We start from the raw sequence: 19,910 nt of genomic DNA on the forward strand, positions 1-19,910 counted from the left end.
AACTGGAGGGCAGCCAGCCAGCCCTATGGTTCTTTAAAAAGTAATAAAACACACTTGATTTTTACTCCTGGGTTTGCAACCACTGAATGGGAACTAGTCTCATATACCAGGTAATTCCTGCTTGAAGCTGCTTAGGGCACCACTGAAACCACACCTTAAGCAAGCAGCACTGAGAAGGAGAAGCACAGAAAGGCAGCAGAAAAAGCTTGAGGTTTGTAAGCACTTAGAAAGGGGCCACCTCCCTTTTTTCCCCCGCTCTTTGCTCCTGGCAGTTTTGGAAGGCCCATCCCTACTCTCATGACTGCACAGTAAAGGAAAGGTGCTGCTCTGAAGAGTGTTTTGAAAATGTTGCAATTCTCTCCTTTCAGAACGGTTTCATTTCTGAGAGTGACCCGAGTGCCCCGGAGAGGTCCTGTGGCATTGGTGTGCGCACCGAGGATGGGTCATGGTAGCAGAGGACGCAAGGCCCGTCCTGTCGGCGGGGCTGGGAAGCGGAATGCGAAAGGCTCAGGCAGCGAGGACTGAACAGCAAAGCAACTTCTCCGGTGTGCATTTTCCTTCTGACTCAGTTCTGGGGCATCCTCTCACTGCCGTGTGGATCCCTCCGTTCTGGTGCCTTGGAGGAACAAGTTTGGTCAGTGCCATCACAAGACCTTCTGCCTGGTGGCGGTGTGGGTGCAGCCAGGGCTGCTGCCCCTCCACAAGCAGTTCCACAGCCGTCCAGACAGACACACTTTCAAAGGGTGAGTGTATGGGGGGGAATCATTTGAGGGGTAAATCCCACATAGCACAATGTTGGTGGCTGCAGAAAAAAAACGCACCAACAGAAGGACTGTAAAGAAGAAAGACAATCATGAAAGAGACTGGTTTTGGAAGGTAGTTGCACTGGAGTCACCATGTTGTCGGTACCTTGCCTGTTGGAACAGTTTTTGACAACTGGGAGAGGGAGTTTGTCTCATTTTAATTGGAACTAACCACATTCAGAGCAGCTGCCATGTGTCACCTAGGCTGTCTGTGCCCCTGCCTTTTCAGCTTGGCAGTCTCCTCTTTTTCCCCAGAGTGTCCTGGCGATTTGAAAAATGATCCATTCTTCAAAGCATCCCTGGTAATTCGGACCAGAGTGTTATATTTCTTTGGAGGCTGATGCTTTTCAAAGCTGCAGCAGCTACTCACACCTCCCCATAACACGCAGCCTTAAGAGGGTCTCAGGGGCTGCACTTTTCCTAGGAGGAAAGACATTAGAGATGGCACTAAAATCAACAGAAAACAGATAATTTCATGTACTCTACGGAAGGCGTGGCTTAGACCTTTTTATGAAGTGCAGGACTATTAGGGAACACCATCACTAATTTCACTTTGTGAAGCACACTGGAGATCTCTTAATGTCCTTCCCATTGTCGGTATTACGTATCTGCACACACGTATCAGTACATATTAATTAAATAAGGTATACGTTCTATTCTGCACCACGTTTGTTATCTCTTTTCCTGAAAACACCACCACCTTTTTAGCAAGACTTAACTCGAGATCTGCATTGCTATATTCTTTTTGCTGCCAGATACAGAAAGATAAATCCAGACCATCTGATTGCTGGCTGCGTGGCTTTTACCCATTGGCAACCATCTCCCCGTGGTGACATCAGCTGAGGTGGGAAGACTATAATTTTATATCGCACTAGTCATTTAAAGTAAAAATGAATGTTAACATTTCTCTGGTATGCATATGCCCTACCGTACATGTTTGTTAAACGTCCTGGATTCTTGCTGAGTAATGTCCTACTGGGGACGGCACCATACAGATTTAGGGTTAAAATTCATGTTTCCATTAAAAAGAAAGTCTTGCAAATTCTGCTTTGAAAAAAGCTATTTTGTTGAAGGTGAAAAATCCATTTTCTCAAGCAGCCACCTCCCATTTTCAAAACACTGCTTTGCAGTGGCCTTCACACTACAGTCCTGAATAAGGAGCAAAAGGATGAAAACCTGAATCTGTGCAGCTTCATTTTATTGTAAGCAATAAAAGACACACCGTAACCAAGAGGCACCCCAGGGGAGTTAACTGAAACGGAAATTTTCCATGTAGATGACGAGAGGTGTTAAAGGGTGTATAAATGAGAGAGGACATTTTTCTTCTTCAAACTTCCCTTTACTGTGTGTTTGCAACTTTCAGGCTCAACCTGACCCTCCAAACATTTAGGTATGTGCCTAACTCAAGACACAAGTCTTACGTGTCTTTCAAATATGAATCCCATTTAAAATGATCCAAACACATCCAATGGCAGCATCATCTTCTCCTTATCACAGGCCCTTGCTTTATTTTAAGGTTTCTTTGGAGACTTCCAGACATGCCGTGCCAGCAGGCACTGGATCTCGGGTAAAAGCTGTATGCATACAGCAGGATGGATATGACGGAGCCAGACTGGAATTGTGCTGTCTGGTCCAAATGGTACAGTACAGATATTGTTTGCCTGTATATATGCAAGGGAATGCCCTTTCTGTGCTTCTGATACCTCCTCCTTCCTGCATCTATGCAGCAGCATGGTGTAAAAATTGATTTTAAAGGGTTGATTCTGCAGAGAGATAGCACATCTACAAGGACTTGCAAAGGTGGGTGACCTTTTAAGACCTGCTGTTTTCCTGCTGGGGAGTATCTTCCCCTCAGTTTCCACACCTTGGGGACTACTACTACTTGCTTTCTCAGACAAGTACTTTGAGCTGTACTGACGGAGAGAGGAAGTTCCCAGTAGTAACTCCCACGCCTGTTGTCTCCATCTCTGCAATAGAACAGGCAGGGCTTGGGCAGCTCTGTCACCACAAGTGAAACCCATGTTGATCATAACCACTGTTGGCCTAATTTGTGTGCTGAGAAAGCGGCCTGGACAAAATATCACAGAATGATAGAATGGTTTAGGTTGGAAGGGACCTTAATGATGATTTAGTTCCAATGCCCCTGCCACGGGCAGGGACACCTCCCACTAGACCAGGCTGCTCAAAGCCCCATCCAGCCTGGCCTTGAACAACTAACTCCAGGGAAGAGGCCTCCACAACTTCTCCGTGCAGCCTGTTCCAGTGTCTCACCACCCTCATAGTGACAGATTTCTTCCTAATATGCCATCTAAATCTACCCTCTTTCAGTTTAAAACTGCTACCCCTCGTCCTGTTGCTACACTCCCTGATAGAGTCCCTCCCCATCTCTCCTGTAGGCCCCCTTCAGGCACTGGAAGGCCACTATAAGGTCTCCTCGGAGCCTTCTCTTCTCCAGGCTGAACAACCCCAACTCTCAGCCTGTCTCCACAGGAGAGGTGCTCCAGACCCCTGATGATCTTTGTGGCCCTCCTCTGGACCCATTCCAACAGGTCCATGTCCTAGCAATTTGGTGCTCCATTTTTAAAGAACCTGGACTGCTAGCGAGCAAAAGGGCTACCACAGTAGTAACTCCAACCACCCCACCTCACCCTGCACTTGCTGGAGACCAATTAGGATGCAAGAAAACGCGCAAAAAGTTTGTTAAGAGCCGAAGCCCTTCGCAGTAGAGCAGAGAGACAAATCCCAAGTCATTTTAGTGACACGGCAGAGGACGGGGATGCCCCGGGCGCTGCCTGAGGCGAGACGACGTGAGGCGAGGTGGGGCGGGGCGGCCACCGAGCCCTCTCGGAGTGTGCGTGTGTGTATGTGTGGCTACAGCCGGGCTCCGCGGCCCGCTCTGGCCCGCGGTACCGGCTCCCCGGCCGCGGGGAGGCGAGAGCGGCCGGGCCCGGGGAGGGACGGGGCCTGGGCGCGGCTCGGTGTTCCCCCGCCCCAGCTTCCCCTGACGGGTGACAAAGCCCCGCCCTTCAGGGCGCGTGGCCCTTTAAAATGCCCCTCCCCCACCGGCTCCTAGCGCGCGCGCGCCCCCGCCCCGCGGCTTGTGCAACCCCGCGCGCGCCGGTGGGCGGAGGGAGGCGGGGGGGAATGATGAGGTAACGGCGCGCGGCCCCGCCCTGACCGGCGCCGTGAAGAGCCCCCGCCTCACGTGACCGCGCGCGCGGCCTCTCCCCGCACCTGTTGGCGACGGGGCGGGTCTGCCCCCCGGGGTCCCTCCCCCCCTCGCTCGCCCCGCCCACCCCGCGGCGCATGCGCGCCGAGCGGGACGGGCCGTTCACGCATCCAAAATGGCGGCCGCAATGGATGTGGACACCCCCAGCGGCACCAACAGCGGCGCCGGCAAGAAGCGCTTCGAAGTGAAGAAAGTGAGGCCCGCCGGCGCGCTCCTCCAGCCGGACGCAGAGGGAGGGGGGGAGGCTGGGGCCGGCCCGGTGGCGGGGGAGAGGGCGACTTCCCGCTCCCCTCACGGAGCCGGGCGCCCGGTTCCGCACCGGCGTTGCGGGAGGGGCGGGGCGGTGCCTGCGGGGGAGTCTTGGCGTGCGTCCGGGCCAATGGCTGAGGCGGGCGGCCGCACGTGGAGCGGAGGCTGGCCAATCAGCGGGCGCGGCTGGCGTGGGCCGCGCGGGCGGGAGAAGGGAGGCCTGAGGGGGCTGCCCCTGTCAGGGGGCTCCGCCGCCCGCCCCCCTCAGCCGCTGCCCGCCCGGATGGGCCTCGGCTGCTCCGTGCCTTCCCCGGGCGGGCCGCGTTTCGCCGAGCTTCTGGGCAGCTTAGGCCGGAGAGCAGGGGCGGAGTCCTGCCTCCTCCTCCTCAGTCCTGGCCGCTCTGGCCCGGTCGCCCGAGCTGCCTTATGTGCTGCGTAAGAGGCTTTGCACAAAATTCTGTGGCTTTTTTTTTTTTTCTTCTTCTTTAAATCAAGCCATAGCAATGTGTCCATTCAGCAAATGCTCTCCTCTTACCCTGGCTTTGTCTGCTTCCCCAAACCAGCCATAATATCCCTCTTCTGCCCAGTGCTACCAGTTTGTCTGTCAACTGGATCCTGGTAGTAGGCCACGCTGTTACAGGAGGGCTCAGAGGAAGTAGGGAGGCTGTGTGGGCTTGTACTAAGGTAGAATTTGAGGAAAAATGACTCCTGGACTGTATATCAGCAAGCACTTCTAGTGATTCCTGCTCGCAGCTGTAATCAGTGATGATGGAAAATCCTAGGTCTGTATAGGGCTGCAGGTCTGTGCAGAAGAAGATGTTTGGATGACGTGATTGCTTGTTCTTTGGAAATAGGGACAGATATAATAGCACATAAGAGGAGCAGGAAGCGGCACCTTTTATGTGTCAGTGGCATTCCTCCTCCCCAGCAAGGTGCCAAGGCACGTTTGTTGCATGTGTAGCTCAGTACAGGTCTAAGTAGTAAGAGTAGCTTATGATGGGACAAGAGATTAAGTACCAGAGAGTGTGGGAGAGATAAGGGTACTGAGAATTTTTATCCTGTCTGCCTTGAAGTGTCGATGAAGTCCTTGAGAGATGAGTACCTCGTCCAGAAGACTGGCTAGACTTGAATTTGGAAGATGGGGAGAAAAAAATGAGATCACTATTGCCTCATTTCCTAAATGATCTAGTAGCATTGTGATGACTTTTTATGTAGGTACTAATGAAAAATTCAAGTTTTATCAAAACTGATACTGTTTATTGATAGTTGGCAATCTGTATTCCTCCTTCAGAACCCCAAACTGAGGGGGAGCATTGAAAACATTGAGACGTAAATGTAACAAACTAGAGAAGATTTACTGTAGTGCAGTCAATACAATCATATACCAAAAAATGGAAGGAAACAAAAATATCTGGACTATTTAAGTAGTAAAGGAAGATTATCCTGGCTACCAATATTCTGTTTTGCATTTGAATATTGAAGGCAAGCCCATGAATTTACAAAAGACTTGAGTATGTTTTTTGTGGGGAGGAATAAAAAAGTGCTATGCTTTTCTGCGTAGCTTTTCTTAAAGTCCTCATTCTGAATCAGTTTTCTAAAATTGTCATGGAAATTTGTAGCCAACCCTTCCCCTGAAGTAGCATGGGGCAGAGATATTCCCGTTTTTTGTTTTTTTCTTTTAAAAACAAAGTATTTGAAAGGTTAACGTGCTAGTACTTTGAAATTTTTATATTCAGCCTTGCTGGCAGGTCATTGCTTAGTAACCTTTTTTCAGAGGAGATTGTTCAGGAGTCAGCAAAGGATAGCATTAGACGTGATTTTAGTTCTTGGCCCAACTGCTGTGGGGGGTGATTACTAGAAGAACTGCTGCGAATAATGGAAATTCCTCTTAACAAAATGGCATCTGGAGTGGCCTTTCTCCAAGGCACAGTCCTTTCCATCAGAATTGAGGATGTGGCATGAGCTGCCTCTGGATCTTGAATAGAAATGCAGATGCTTGCATTTGTTTGACAAAAAAGGGGACTATGGCAGTTATCTTCTTGTTTCTGAAGCTGGAAGGAGACACTGGGTCTGAGAGGTATGGGAGAGGAATGTGCCACTGCTTTCTATTAACACTTATGAACTCAAGATAAAGAATTACTTTGGACTTCTAAGATTTATTTTTTTTAAATATCCCAGATTTTCCATTTAAAAAATACATGGGATCTTGAGGAATGACAAGGATTTCTGTGTGCTGTAAACTGAATCAAAACTATGTTTTTCTTTTCTTTTTTTCTTCTCTAGTGGAACGCAGTAGCTCTGTGGGCATGGGACATTGTGGTTGATAACTGTGCCATTTGCAGAAACCATATTATGGATCTATGTAAGTAAATGATGGGAAAGACAGTTGACGGTTTTGACTTGTACATGACACACAGCTGAAATTTCCCCTGTTGAGGGTATAATTCAGCAAATACAGCTTTCAGTTAGGAACTAAGTCTTCACAGTGAAAATACTAAGCTCTATTTTATGTAATGCTGAAGTCCTATAATCTGTTTTTGTGACCTCTGTCACTATACTGCTTTTCCCTCCCCTTTTTCTTGTAAAGAGCAGCATCACTTGGTTCCACATCTACAGATGAGGTGATGTTGCTGAGTGTATTTGGGATGCAGCAAAGAGGAAAAGGAGTAATTATAAAGAGGCAGGAGGAACTGAAAATATTCAGGGTCGACAGGCATTGCTCACAAAGAGAGGTATTAGAGTTTAGGGTTTCAGATGTTGCTATAGGTGTCAACTTTTTGATGACACTCATTAGGATGAAATCTTGTAACACTTCCTGTGTCTGGCCAGGAAAGGCTTGGACCAGTGATTTCAGTTGACTCCTCATTCTACAAAACCCACCTTGCCTAAGTTATTTAATGTTATAGTATGGGGGATTTTGTAGCCACTTAGAGAATTAATTGTTTGTTTACAAAGGAGAATAATCAAATGCTGAAATAAAAATCAAAGTATTGCTAGTATTGGTTTGATTTTTTGCTGTATAATCTCGATGGTTCAATTAACAAATATGCTTGCTGTGTAGGAAAACAAAGTGATAACGGAATTAAGTACACAAATTTCTATCGTGAAATAGGTGTGCATGCATTAAGTCACTGGTTTCAGTCCCTTGAAGGATTATTTTTTTTCCCCTCAAAACTGACGAGATACTGTTGACACCATAACTGTTCTTCTTGTTTCAGTCATGAGGGACAGAAGACCTTTTAATATACCCCAGATAGAAATTTGCCTATATTACTAAAATGTGAGGATTGCGGAACCCCCCAAAACAAGAGCAGGTACAGCTGCAGTGCCTGGGAATGGCCTGTCATGATCCCATTGTGATAGTTTTGTTGCACTTTTTTTTTTATGTACTAGCCCTTGAACTGCTGGTAACTTAACTGTCAGTAAGCCTATATGAAAATAAAATGTTTCAGAAAAATGAGACCTCAAGTTTATAGTAACAACTAGTGAGAGGTGGACCTGATTTCACATCGTATTTAAATAATAATTACAAGGCTGCTTTAGGAAGTTTGTTGTGTTTGGGGTTTTTTTTTTATTTTAATAAAGAGAAAATGCACTGTAACACACAGGGCTGCAAATGAGTTAAGCAAGTTTACTCCTTTGCTTTGGGACAGATATGTTTGTATTTTGAGCCAGCTACTCCCTATCCATGCCTGTTTATTCTTGGTTGTTAGAAAGGGAAGGATAACACTAAAGAAAAGCAAGTGAGGTAGGTGTTATGAAATATACTGCGGTCTTTTGACGTAAAGATTTCCATTTTAAGTACCTCTAAGCTGTACCGTCTTGAAAAGTAGTTGAGATGAATACTGGACTACTACTTAGTCTCTCAGATTTATGATATATTAGAAAGGAAAGCATGTTGCTGACAGGCAAATGGAATTTTAAAGATTTGTTAGAACATAAGTTACATTTATGGAATTTACAAATGTATAGAATAAATAAATAAAATCCTGTAATTCAAGATAATTATTCACGATAAGTGGGGTATGTTGTAAGATAATGGATGTTGGTGTGTTTCATTCTATTAACGGGCCTCAGAATTAATAGTGCTTCCCATGAGAGACCAAATACAGCCTCATATATTTGCTATTTTTTATAAATAGCATATAGGACATATGAGGGTGAAGGAGAGACGCGGAGGAGCTGTAAGGAGAGTGGACAGAAGTTATTTTCCACTAGTGAATTTCATGCCTCAATTCTTAAAAAAAAAATAATTAAAAATCCTACCCAAATGGGGGTGGGGTTGAGAGTGTATAGGTAGATTAGGAAAAACAGTAGTGAAGGAAGAGGGCATAATTAACTGCTGCTGCTTCTTTTTTTTTTTTTTTTTTCTTTTTTGAGTTGCTGAAGCATAACACATCATTAATTTGGGTATGAGCAATGTTATGAAAAGCCTGGATTGCAGATGACAGACCAAAATTGACAGTATACAGAGTAGAAGGGGTATCTAAATTGGTGTTCCGAGATCAGTGTTGGCTCTGGATTTACTTACTTCCTTGTTACAGATCATTAATGTTGTTAAACAACACTTTAATTGAATTTTCAAACGTAAGATGTGAAGTGATGGGAAATTGAGGAAAAATTAATAGAATGTGCAGGGAAGAACAACACAAGATTCAATTTGATAAAATGCAGGATACAAATGCCTCCTTCTCCTTGTGATGAAGAGAAACCTTGAAAGGGAAAACATTAAAAAGAGTGATAAGTGACGCCAGTCGTGCTAATGGAAGATTGTTAATGTTAAAAAGTCAGGCATCCAAAAGCCAGGCTGTAACAATGTTAAGGTGTCATGCAGTTCTTCTCATGTGTGTACATTATGACTTGGTAATAATATGGTCAAAGGATTCCCCCTGCCCTCACTATGGTTTGTGTTCAGGGTACAGAAGGAATGTGTAGATTTTCAGTGTTTTGGTTTGATTCTTCTCTGGAAAAACCCAGGTCCTACTTAGATTTTACTTGAGCAGTGTTCTTGATTTCTTCAAAGGCCTGCTCTCTGGTGCTGTCATTGCAACATGGTAAGTGGAGAGTGTTAAATAAACACTATATTTAGTATAGTGGACTACCTTCTGGTCTAAAACGTGGAATGTAATGTTGTAGTGAGGCAACCAGCATAGTTTTGAACTGTGTAAAATGTGGCATCAAAATACTGTTCCCTTTCTTTGATAGTAAGGTGCAAAGTACCATATTTGATATTCCAGCTTCACAAAGATAGATACATTGGATGGAATCCAAAGAAGAATCTCAGGATGCTTAACAGGTTGAATGAGTTTGGATTTCTGAGAAGACTAAAAGAACAGAACTAAGTATATATAGTTTGCTAAGTTATAAGTAGGAGTGGAAGATGATAGCTGTGTACAAATACTTTGAGAGTGTGATACTAACAGGAAATATTGAGCGTCATGCAAGGGGATTATAAGTAGAAGGAGTCATAGATGATGTGGTGGTGGGGGAACATAGAGTAAGCATTTGGTAAAATCTGCAGATAATTCCTAAGAAACTGGAGAGGATTGCAAGGGGAAAACTCTGAAATCCATCTGAAGTTTGAAAACTAAATTGGAGAGTTCATTCTATATTTTAGGAGTAAAAATATATTTCAGGTTTATTAGCCTGGTTATTTGTTTTTTCTGTCTGTTTTCTGAGTGAGTACATAATGCATTGTGTTAGCCAAGCTATGTGTATTGAGTTCTCTTCTTCCCAATAAGTCGATCCCTTCGTGATGTAGTTTTAGAAGACAACATGTAAAGACAAAGGGGAACCCACACAGCGGTTGTCCTTGCTAAAGCAGAAGCCACTTCGAAGATCTCTTGTCATCAAATTTACCAGTGCTGTGGGCTGTTAATGTAGCTGCAAACAAAAGATGTGCACTTTACTTCTGTTACCTGCCATTATGGCTGCTTAAATCTTAGGCTACTCTTATTGTTACGTAAATATAGAGAAGATTTCTGCAATAGAAAATGTATAGGAAGAGGGATGGTTCTTAATAGATGCCAAGAGTCAGAAGTTACCATTATATAATACGCCTTTCTGTAACTCCCTGAGTTGAAATGCTTCCAGTGCATCTTTCACAATTGTTTACAGGTATTTCAGGTTTTAGCTGTATCTTTCTGCCCTCACCTCCAGATACTCTGTAAAAAGCAAGGCAAAAGAAGAGTCATTCAGTATTCCTCCAGTACCTGTTTACTGTCTGACTCTTACCGCTTCTTTTGGGTCACTAAATGGTAAATAGCTTCTCTTTCTTTCAGTAGCCAGAATCCTTGGCTTTTGTTCTCTGACAGAGATTGTTCATTTGTTTAATTTCTTGTTGATATATTGTCCTTTTCTGAAATGAGGCAAGCAAGAGACCAAAAAGTGCTTCAGCTTTTGGGAGGTCCTTTTTTTTGGCAGCCAAAGGTAGTAGTGCCAGCAGTAGTCTCCAGCCTGTTTGATGAGGGAGTTAAATCTGGGTATCTTGTTGGAAGGGCCTTACATCACCACCAGAGAACTCCTCCACTGTTTCTGCAAAAGTTCACCTGCCCTGTTAAGCTTTTGGGACTGTCATGTTTTAGGCTGTATTTGCTTGCCAGTGAATGTTTGAGTAACACTAAAATGAATTTCAGTGCTGCTTTTCTTCCCTACCTAAACCACCTTTCTTCCCTCTCACTCCCAGTCAAAATACAGAGTCCTTTAAAACCTGAAAAAACATAAATCGTATTGTGTTCCAAAGCATCCAGCTTTGGAACGACAGCTTTAGGGCCACTTAGAGAAGAAAAAAAAAAAAAAAAAAAGACAAAATTACCTAAAAATGGGCTAGATGGACTTCAGTCTAATATGCCCAATATCCTGTTTCTAGCAGGGAAAGAGGAGAAGAAACAAAATAAGTATATTGGGTGCTGGAATATTTTCCTTGCTTTCAGCAGAGACTTCCTGAGTAAAGTTTGCTCACCAGTTGACTTTTCTTCCTTCAGATTAATTTCCTCTCCTTTTCCTACTACTCATATTCTCACCATGTTCTGTTACTGTACAGACTTAGAGCAAATATTTAAAACTTAATATAATATGTCCCATGATACTCAGCAAGACCATGAGTCTATACTGCAGTAACAGTAAAAACATTGCAGCAATCCTGGGTGTCAAATTTGAAGCAAATGTCCAAAGTAATTGAAGCTCTTCAGAGTTCTTGAGCATCTTCCGTTTTCTTAATCAGATGTAGTTTTATTGCTATATGTATTGAGAGCTTATGGAATTAAGATATCACGCACTTCAGGTGCACTGCATTTTGTTCTTTTCTATAGGCAGGCCAAGGGTTGAGCTTTGGACTTCCTGCTGTGTATATCATATCTTGATGTAAACCATATAATAAATATAGGTTCATTCAAATCTTGCAGAACAGTTGTTGCTAGTGAGATTCTTTAGATCTCAGTCTTGTTGTGACTAGTTCCTCATAACCAAGGTTAACTGATCTTTCTCACATCTCAGGAAAAATGGGCCTTTTTCTTATTTTGTTCATCTCCACATCTGAGAGTGAAAAATGGAGAAAGGGATGAATAGGACACAGCAAACAGAGATTACATTTTTCAGCCAAATGTGGGGGGGTTTGAAAGTTTTGGAATCTTTAATTGGTGAGTCAAATTCCTTTTCCTCCAAGCATATTTGGGCACACTAAAAGTGAACAGAAAATTGGAGCTCATTCAGACGTTTTCTTTGCCAGAAAGAAAAGATCTGCAAAACAAGCAAGCAACAAGCCTGTGTAACGAGTTCTAAGCTGATTGTCTATCAACATGTCTTTTTAAATCATTTGGGCTTGACTTTTAAAGAAAGCATCCTTTTGCAGGAAGTAAAATGTTGGTCTCGTAGGTTTGCGCTGCTGGCTGTAGCGGTGTTGAAAATATCTTTTTTTTTTTTTTCCCCCTGGGGTTTCTTCTTGAGCTGGAGCAGAAATGCCTTTTTCAGGCTCTAGAATGGAGAACCAGGTTGCTGCATTTATTTTCTCAGTGCTGTTCTTCCTTCTTTTCTCTCTCTCATCTTCATCCATGCCATCTGAAAGAAAAATCAAAACCAAAAGCAAAATAACCCAAACCCATAAATAGTATTTATCTTTTTGGTGGTCATCCTACATACTCAGCTCTAAGGTGTAAAAAGTTCAAAAAATACGTTTTAAACTGTATTTTCTGTTGTGTATTTTTGGGCTGTGCTTACCTGTCACAAGACTATACAAGAGAGACCAGCAAATTACAGCATTATACAAGCAAATTCATTTGTAGATATAACTGATAGTACAAAATGTCTGACAAGACAGTGAATTTATATTTAGAGAAACCTGGGTAAGAAATTTAAGTAAACTTTATTTCATGGGTCTGCTACTGCAACTCATCATCAAAAGACATCTATTAAAACACAAGAAAATAAATTAAAAATATCTATCCTTAAAATTTGCAAAGCAGAGACATGTTACTGGTAGATGAGCCGTGTGCTCTTGCCCGCTGGAAATTTCAAATACTAAAAATATAGAGGAAGGAGGAAAGCAGCATGAAGTATTATTTTGATCTGATGCTTTTGGGAAAACAGTACACATTAAACCAACAGGTCTTGACACTTCCTGATGTAATAAATGCCACAAAACAAAGAGCTCTTCTCCCACCCCTTGCTCTTATGAAGAAATCTGCCAGTTGGTGTTGCATGTACATCTTCTACTCCTGCATATGAGTGTTTAATACTTGTTTTCACAGGCATAGAATGTCAAGCAAATCAAGCATCAGCTACCTCTGAAGAGTGCACAGTTGCATGGGGCGTCTGCAATGTAAGGAAAACTGTTTTATTTTGGAACTCATATGTGGTGATGCTATCCCCTTCATGACTCAGGACAAAACGAGTTTTATAAAATGTTTCAGATAATCCACCAGAAAAAAGAACTTTAAGCACCGTATATTTAGTAGGGTGTAGAAAGGAGAGAGAAGGGGAAATAAAAAGAGTGTCAGTTGGAGAGGTGTAATACGGAAGACACAGAAGAGAAGGGAGCAAGATAGGCCTTTACCCTTTAAAAAAAAAAAAGGCAAAAGAAGAATAGATCTTTCATTCTGTGCCTGATTTTCCTGATCAAGGTTCTGCCTAGAAGCTATGTCTTTTTTTTTCATGGTAATAGGATTACTTGTATGTCAGCATGCTTGATTTGTCTTTGTGCAGGCTGATTCAAGGAGTCAATATGGGGTAACTAGGTGATTTGCTTCCCCTTTTGGAGGAAGATCAAATCGGTTCTAGTGTGTAATCTCCATCTCTTCAATTTGTTGCCTTATGCATTCTTTCATATGTGGTCCCACTAGCATGTGAATTCAGACTTGTATAACTCTCAGAGCCTGGGCCTGAGCTGGAAGATATAATTTTCCATAATGGAATAACTACGTGTTCCTCATCCCATCTTCACTGTGGTGTGGGATCAAGGTACAGCATGATAATGCTGGAACAGGATTATAAATGTTACAATTCTGTTTGTAGAGGACAAGAGCAATTTTTTTAAACCATGTTAGGATATTCTAGTGTCAAAATTACAATTTTATATGCAAGAGGTATCACAAGTGAAATCTTGTTTTTAAGTAGCTGTATGGGTCATGGAAAAGGGTGTCCTTATTTAACATGCAATTGGGATTTTTTTTTCTTTCCTAATTCTGCAAGTTCCTTTTTATTCAGGCTTTGGTTTGTCCAGAAGACTGTCAGAAAGCTTCAGCATGTATACGTACATATCATCCCTGCTACTCACTCTGAAATCCTCTTTCTTGTCTTTCTGATTATGCTTCTTATCAGCATCTGCTCTGCCAATTTTAGCAGCTGCTAAACTCTGTGTTCTCTCCTTCATCAGAAGTCACTCGCTTGCCACGGGATACACTGTGGAACAGGCTTCCTGCTGCCCTTTCACTAATGTTCCTTTCCTCTTTGAAAATATGCATCAGTTCCTTGGTGTTTACCAGTGATCTGGCTGATTAGTCCTCCCCACCTTTGTCTGCAAACACTTGCAACTCTCTTCTCACTGTCTTGCTTTCGATGGTAGTTTTCACACTAAGATACATTCACATGTTCTGAAATGATGTGATCTGAACTTTCTCTTCCAGCATGCTTTCCACTTCCACTGCATCTCTCGCTGGCTCAAAACTCGCCAAGTATGTCCACTGGACAACAGGGAATGGGAGTTCCAAAAGTACGTATCCTGCAAAGATTTCAAGATGAAAAATCCAATCCTTCTTTAATAGAAATGATCAATGTCAGATATGTGGTTAATCTCTCTCCTTTGTGGGTCTGAGGGCATAGTTGCTGTTGGGAAAGGCTTTTTCTCCACCTCCCTGTATAGGGACCTTTCCATAGTCACCTGGTGCTAAATGAGCTCTGAAGGAAGTCCAAATAGCTGTGGGGTAAGTGGGAGTTGTTAAAAAGTAGTGATTTCTATTGACATTCTCTCTGAAGAATGGAGAGAAGAGAAATGGAATTCACTGAAAGTGGAGCCTCAGGTGAATACTGTACTGCTGCATGAGCAATTTGGGTTTAGAAAATTACTTGAATTTAGCTGCTTGTTTTCCAGAGCATTTCTACTGAGGTGCCAGACGTCTTATTGGGTCCCTCTGTATCTTGGTGATTTGTTTTATAACTCTAATAGCCTCAGAGATTAATACAGCTGGTTTCCTAGCATCTGGAAAGCAAATGTCCATGTAGCCATTGCCACAGCCTTGACCCATTTATTAGTAATTTCTGCATTCTTTATTTTGTTGTGTTCTTCAAATGTCTGTTGTTAAAATAATAGTCAGAGATACATGGATGGGTTTTTGAGGGGTAATTGTATTTTGTGGGGTAATTGTACATTGACAGTAGTTAGGAAGTTTGCCTGTCACTTGCTTCATTCTGCACCATTAATCTTTTCTTAACTGTAGATTTCCCTTCCCCTCCCCCCTCTTTTAAAAAAAACAAAACAAAAAAAACCCCAAAAAAACCCCACATTAATTCTAACAAGAGACCAGATTAAAACAAAGGAAAGCAGATATTCTAATTGTTCAGGATTGTCTTTGGGATCTGGTTCACAATCAGTTGTGTAAATTGTCATCGACATGACAACTTGAGTACCCTAGTTTTGCTATTATGATGGTTTAATGAACACTTAATGAAAACTGAGCCCATGTTGCCTGGTTGGTGACTAATGCTGCGCGAGGAGAAATGGAGACATGAATTAATACCTTCTTACAGGTGTTCAGTAACACATCTGGGGCAGTGATGAGGCTTTGGCCTTGCTTTCATGCAGGGTATATTTGAAGTGGGTTATGATACTGGGGGTCTCTGGCATATGGTATCGTGAATTGTTCAGTCTCTCTTCTAACTAGTACCTGGATAGACTTTTTGGAGAAGTGAAATGTGGAGAACTTCCGAAGGTTTCCATAACACAGCGTTTCACCTTCACCTCGTTTACATGTTAATTACGCTGGGGTAGAATAAGAATAAATCTGCCCGTGGCAGGGGGGTTGGAACTCGATGATCTTTAAGGTCCCTTCCAACCCAAACTATTCTATGATTCTGTAAATCAGGACTAGTATGAAACATAATTTTTTGAAAAAAGCATTAACATATTATATATTTGCAGGTATGGACACTAGAGAGATGGTCACCACGCTTCTTGTTATGTCGTCACCCTCAGTTGTTCTTGTCACTATGGGTTTGTTTTAGCAACTTGAAAAATCAGTAATCTATATGATTCATCTTTAATCTTAATTTCTCCCTGTTGTATACCATTGAATAAACTCTTGCTGGAGCTTCCTGTCTGAATTGTTTTTTTTGTTGTTTTTTGTTTTGTCTTGTGTTCAGGAGTGGGCAGTCAGTGAATGAGGGAGGAGAATTATCTGGAGACTGGGGGCTTAAGCTCGGCAAACTCTTAAGCTGGGCAGCTCTTCTTGTCGCCATGCCCAGTTTTTGACTGTGGGTTTGGTCTGACTCCGATGCAATTAAGAACCATGCCTCTGGCTCACCGAGGTCGGCGTTAAGCTCCATCGTGTAGTGCTATGGCTGCAGGACTTGGCCTGGCTAAGTGTAATTTATGCAAATAGCATTTCACGTGGACTTGCTTTCTTGCAGCTGAGTTGAAATGATGATCTATACAATTAGGGGTTGTGTCATTATTAGAAACTACTCTCTCTTGCTTCCGCTCTTGAGTTTGACTAGACCAGCTCCCCTCCAGAGGAGAATTTCACTGACTGTTCCCAGTTTCATCGGTTTAGCTTGAGGGACACTAACTGAATGTTAGTTTTTATCAGTGCTCATAAAGCGCTTTCATGTGTCAGGTGAAAGTAAACTCAGGAAGTTCACATGCTAGATCGGCTGGAAAGCTAAAAGTAAGCAGTGTATGAACAAACTAATTCTTTGTTGGCTTTCTACTGATATTTTCCCAGTTCAAGCCAAGGCGTAGTTCTTACTGGCCAAAACTTCTTACTCTGAAAACTACATAATGTTTTGTTTGGTATCTCCTGTGCCAAACAGCCTGGTATCCTCCTCACCGCATCAAACTTTGGCCCCTGTGTCCACAGCCTCAGCAGATGCTGGGAACTCAAGTCAGGTCCAAGAAATTCTTCCTGCTACCAGAGGCTGTGTCCCTTCATGTCAGCAGATACAGTAAATGTCTTTCATTGGTTGTTCATGGTGTCATCTTTGGATCAACACCTTTTTTGCTAGTTATTGAGGATAGGAAATATGATAGCTGATGTTAAACATTTGTGTACTATAGCCATAGGGAATAAAGATAGGTCATTGACAGAACCAAAACTTGCAGGTTTTTTCAGTAATTGCTGGGGCTTTCTTTAATCTGCAGCAAGCAAATGTCAGGATTATTTTATCAGCTGGTGTCAGTGCTCTGAAATGATATGCTTCGCTGTTTTCCACCCTGAACAAGAAAAAAAAAAAAAGGAATGACTAGAATCAGGAGAGTTTATAGCTAGGCAGTTTAGTTACCAGGTTTAGTGGGTAGAAAGCTCATCCTGAATTTGCAAGGTCATTTTGGTGATGGGGGCAGGAATGGAACAGAAGAGGGGAGAAAGGTGTTCTCAACAGTGGCCAAAGCATTCATCCAGGCAGCAGGATATCCAGGTTGAATGCCACTCTCTGGGATCTGAGCTCCTCCTTAATGTCCTGTCCAGCTGCATAAAATGTCAGATGTCCCAGTGTATGATAGTCCATTCTGTGTACAGTGCTTGATTTTTCAGGACCTGGAACCCAGATGCTCACTGGTGGGGGGGAATGTACTTCCTTGAGAACTTTGTTTTGGGTCCAGCAACATCATTGTGGTTCGTCTCCGTTCAGTCTGTGTATATTGCCCTGAGCGTACGTTTTTGGCTGGGGACAGACACACCAGTGCAGGCATTTCCCTCTCCTTCATGGCTTCGCATGCATTTGCTTGAGGCTGTGCCTGCAAGATGGCAGTTTCTGTTTGTGTTTTTTTTTAAATTCCTTTTTTTTTTTTTTTTTAATGGATCCCTCCAAATGGCAGGCTACAAGCACTCTCACCCCACTCCCTTTGAACCTCTGTTCGGGTGCAGCGTGTAAAGCCCTAGCCGTTAAATTTTATTTCGGATTGCTATCTGTCTGTCCCAAACCTGGTTTTCTCAAATGGAAAAATACGGACTGTAAAGCAGCAAATGCTTACAGGCCTGGGAAAGAAAATCCTTTTTCAGCTCCAGCACAGGGCCGCCGGCAGCCCCGTCTTCTGTAGCGCATTAAGGGTTGTGTTTGCAGGGAGAAAGAAAAGCTTCAGCAAGCGACCTAAGAGAGAAGCTCCGCAGCACAGGGAGTGTTGAGTGAAGGTAAGAGGGATCTATTTTACCCAAAGGCAAAAATCACCCCATTTCCCTGGGGCACGGTCTCTCGCTCAGGCTGGCATCGCTATGTCCTGACTTAGGGTTCGGCCTCCATCTCCGCTGGATGTGGTGGGCAAAGCCCATTCCTTTCCCCCTTTCTTCTTTTTTCCTGAAGCAACAATCATTTTTGACAACAGCTTCCCCTTCTTGCAAAATACAGAGCTTTTTGGGGTGGAAGGAGGAGTTGGACATGTTTCTAAGCATCCCGGGGGGAAGGTAGGTGTGCACGGGATAAATGATGACCATGTCAGTGCTGTTTGCCTGTCCTCTAAATGGAGGTTGTGTCTGAACTGTGGACCCAAAAATAAAATCAGGAGAAAATGACGGTTAAAACTGCAGGGACTAGCGTATCCTGCAGCTGCCTGGCTTAGATAAAAACAAATCACTGGTAGACCTGCTGTGGAGCAGAAGGCAATTTTGACATTTCTGATGCTTTCCACAAGTTTGTCAGCCGCGGCGAGCTGCATCGCTGAGCAGGCCCTGGCAGAGAGTGCTCTGGACAGGCCAAAATGACCAGACAGTGGCTTCCTTCTCTTCCTTTTGGAAAGGAGGCAATGAGCTCCAGGTGCTTTGCGGCATCGTCTGTGCCTCGTGTGCCAAATCCCTTGCTGCTTTAGCGTTAAAATGCCAGAACCTGGATGGCACGTGGGGCTGTGCAGAAGTAGGAGGGGACAGACAGCAACCAAACAGAGCAGCAGTTTGAGGGGGAAACTCTGGGTGTTAAGATTCCTCCTCAAAATCACCTTAAGGGCCACACATTAAAATAATGACTGGCCGTCAGGAGTCCGCTGGTTGGAAGGTGTCTGGTGTCTGAGCGGAATGACTGAAGCCTCAACCAGTTTGCCAGGCTTGTCGCAACACGCCACGGACTGAACTTCACAGTTGTGTCCTCCTGCCTCAGTCAGGTGGGGAAGGAGTATCTGCAGAGTTAGACGTTTGGGTTGGATGCAGCCACTTTGGGTGGCCCCATGCCTGTACCCCTCATGGGGGAGGCCTGGGAGCTGCTCCCACCACTGTGCGCTCAGGCACGATGGTGAAACCCAACTCAGGCGTGTGTGAAAATACACTGTCAAGAGGGGAGACAGGAGACGCCATCTGCATCTGTGTGTGCAGGCAAGCAAAGATGCCAACATCCATCAGCCCTCTCCCACTAGCTCCTTGTGAAGAAGCTAATGGCATCCCGAAGGAGTCTGGGGACACAAAATGCTTGTCAAAACTGATGTGAAGATGACCCAGGCAGCACTGGTGTCGTGTAAGCCAGCGCAGGCAGAGCTGAGCTTCCAGGAGGGGAGCACCCACATGGGGAGATCTGCACTGCGTCTGGAAAACTCCCTCCTCCAAAGGCATCAGGGCAGAAGATGGCAACACCTCCACTTCCCTGACTGACACCACCTGGGTTTCATTCCCTCAGCTAGAAAGGAGCAGGGGAGAATGGGTGGGAAGGTAACATGAAGAAGAGATGGGCAGAGGCAGAGACCAAGACTAAGTCCCATCAGGAGGCAGACGAGGAAACATCCCAGTGATTGGGGGCTACCGGTGCAGGTGTTGGTGGAGAGTACAAGCTCTTCCCCCTGGGCAGCATGGGAATGCTTTCTTGGGCAGCAGGAATGTGGTACTTTCGTGGGACAGCGAAGAGGCACCTGCAAGGTGCAGAGCTGATGCCCATCAGTGGTGCTTGGCCAGCCCACTGCCAGTCCTTTCCCTGGCCCACCATGAATTCCCATGCTTCTGCCCTACGGC

General features: G+C 44.1%; 1 protein-coding gene across 1 annotated transcript; it reads left to right on the forward strand.

Moving 5' to 3' along the window:
- Positions 1–4,069: 4,069 nt before the first annotated feature.
- On the forward strand, positions 4,070–16,092 carry RBX1 (ring-box 1). The gene is made up of 5 exons (XM_063322508.1): positions 4,070–4,225; positions 6,565–6,643; positions 13,026–13,096; positions 14,400–14,485; positions 15,911–16,092. Exons 1-5 carry the CDS (start codon positions 4,148–4,150, stop codon positions 15,921–15,923), a joined length of 327 nt encoding a protein of 108 aa, XP_063178578.1. The 5' UTR covers positions 4,070–4,147; the 3' UTR covers positions 15,924–16,092.
- Positions 16,093–19,910: the final 3,818 nt, after the last annotated feature.

Source organism: Chroicocephalus ridibundus, chromosome 1, assembly GCF_963924245.1.
Source record: "Chroicocephalus ridibundus chromosome 1, bChrRid1.1, whole genome shotgun sequence".
Lineage (NCBI taxonomy): Eukaryota > Metazoa > Chordata > Aves > Charadriiformes > Laridae > Chroicocephalus > Chroicocephalus ridibundus.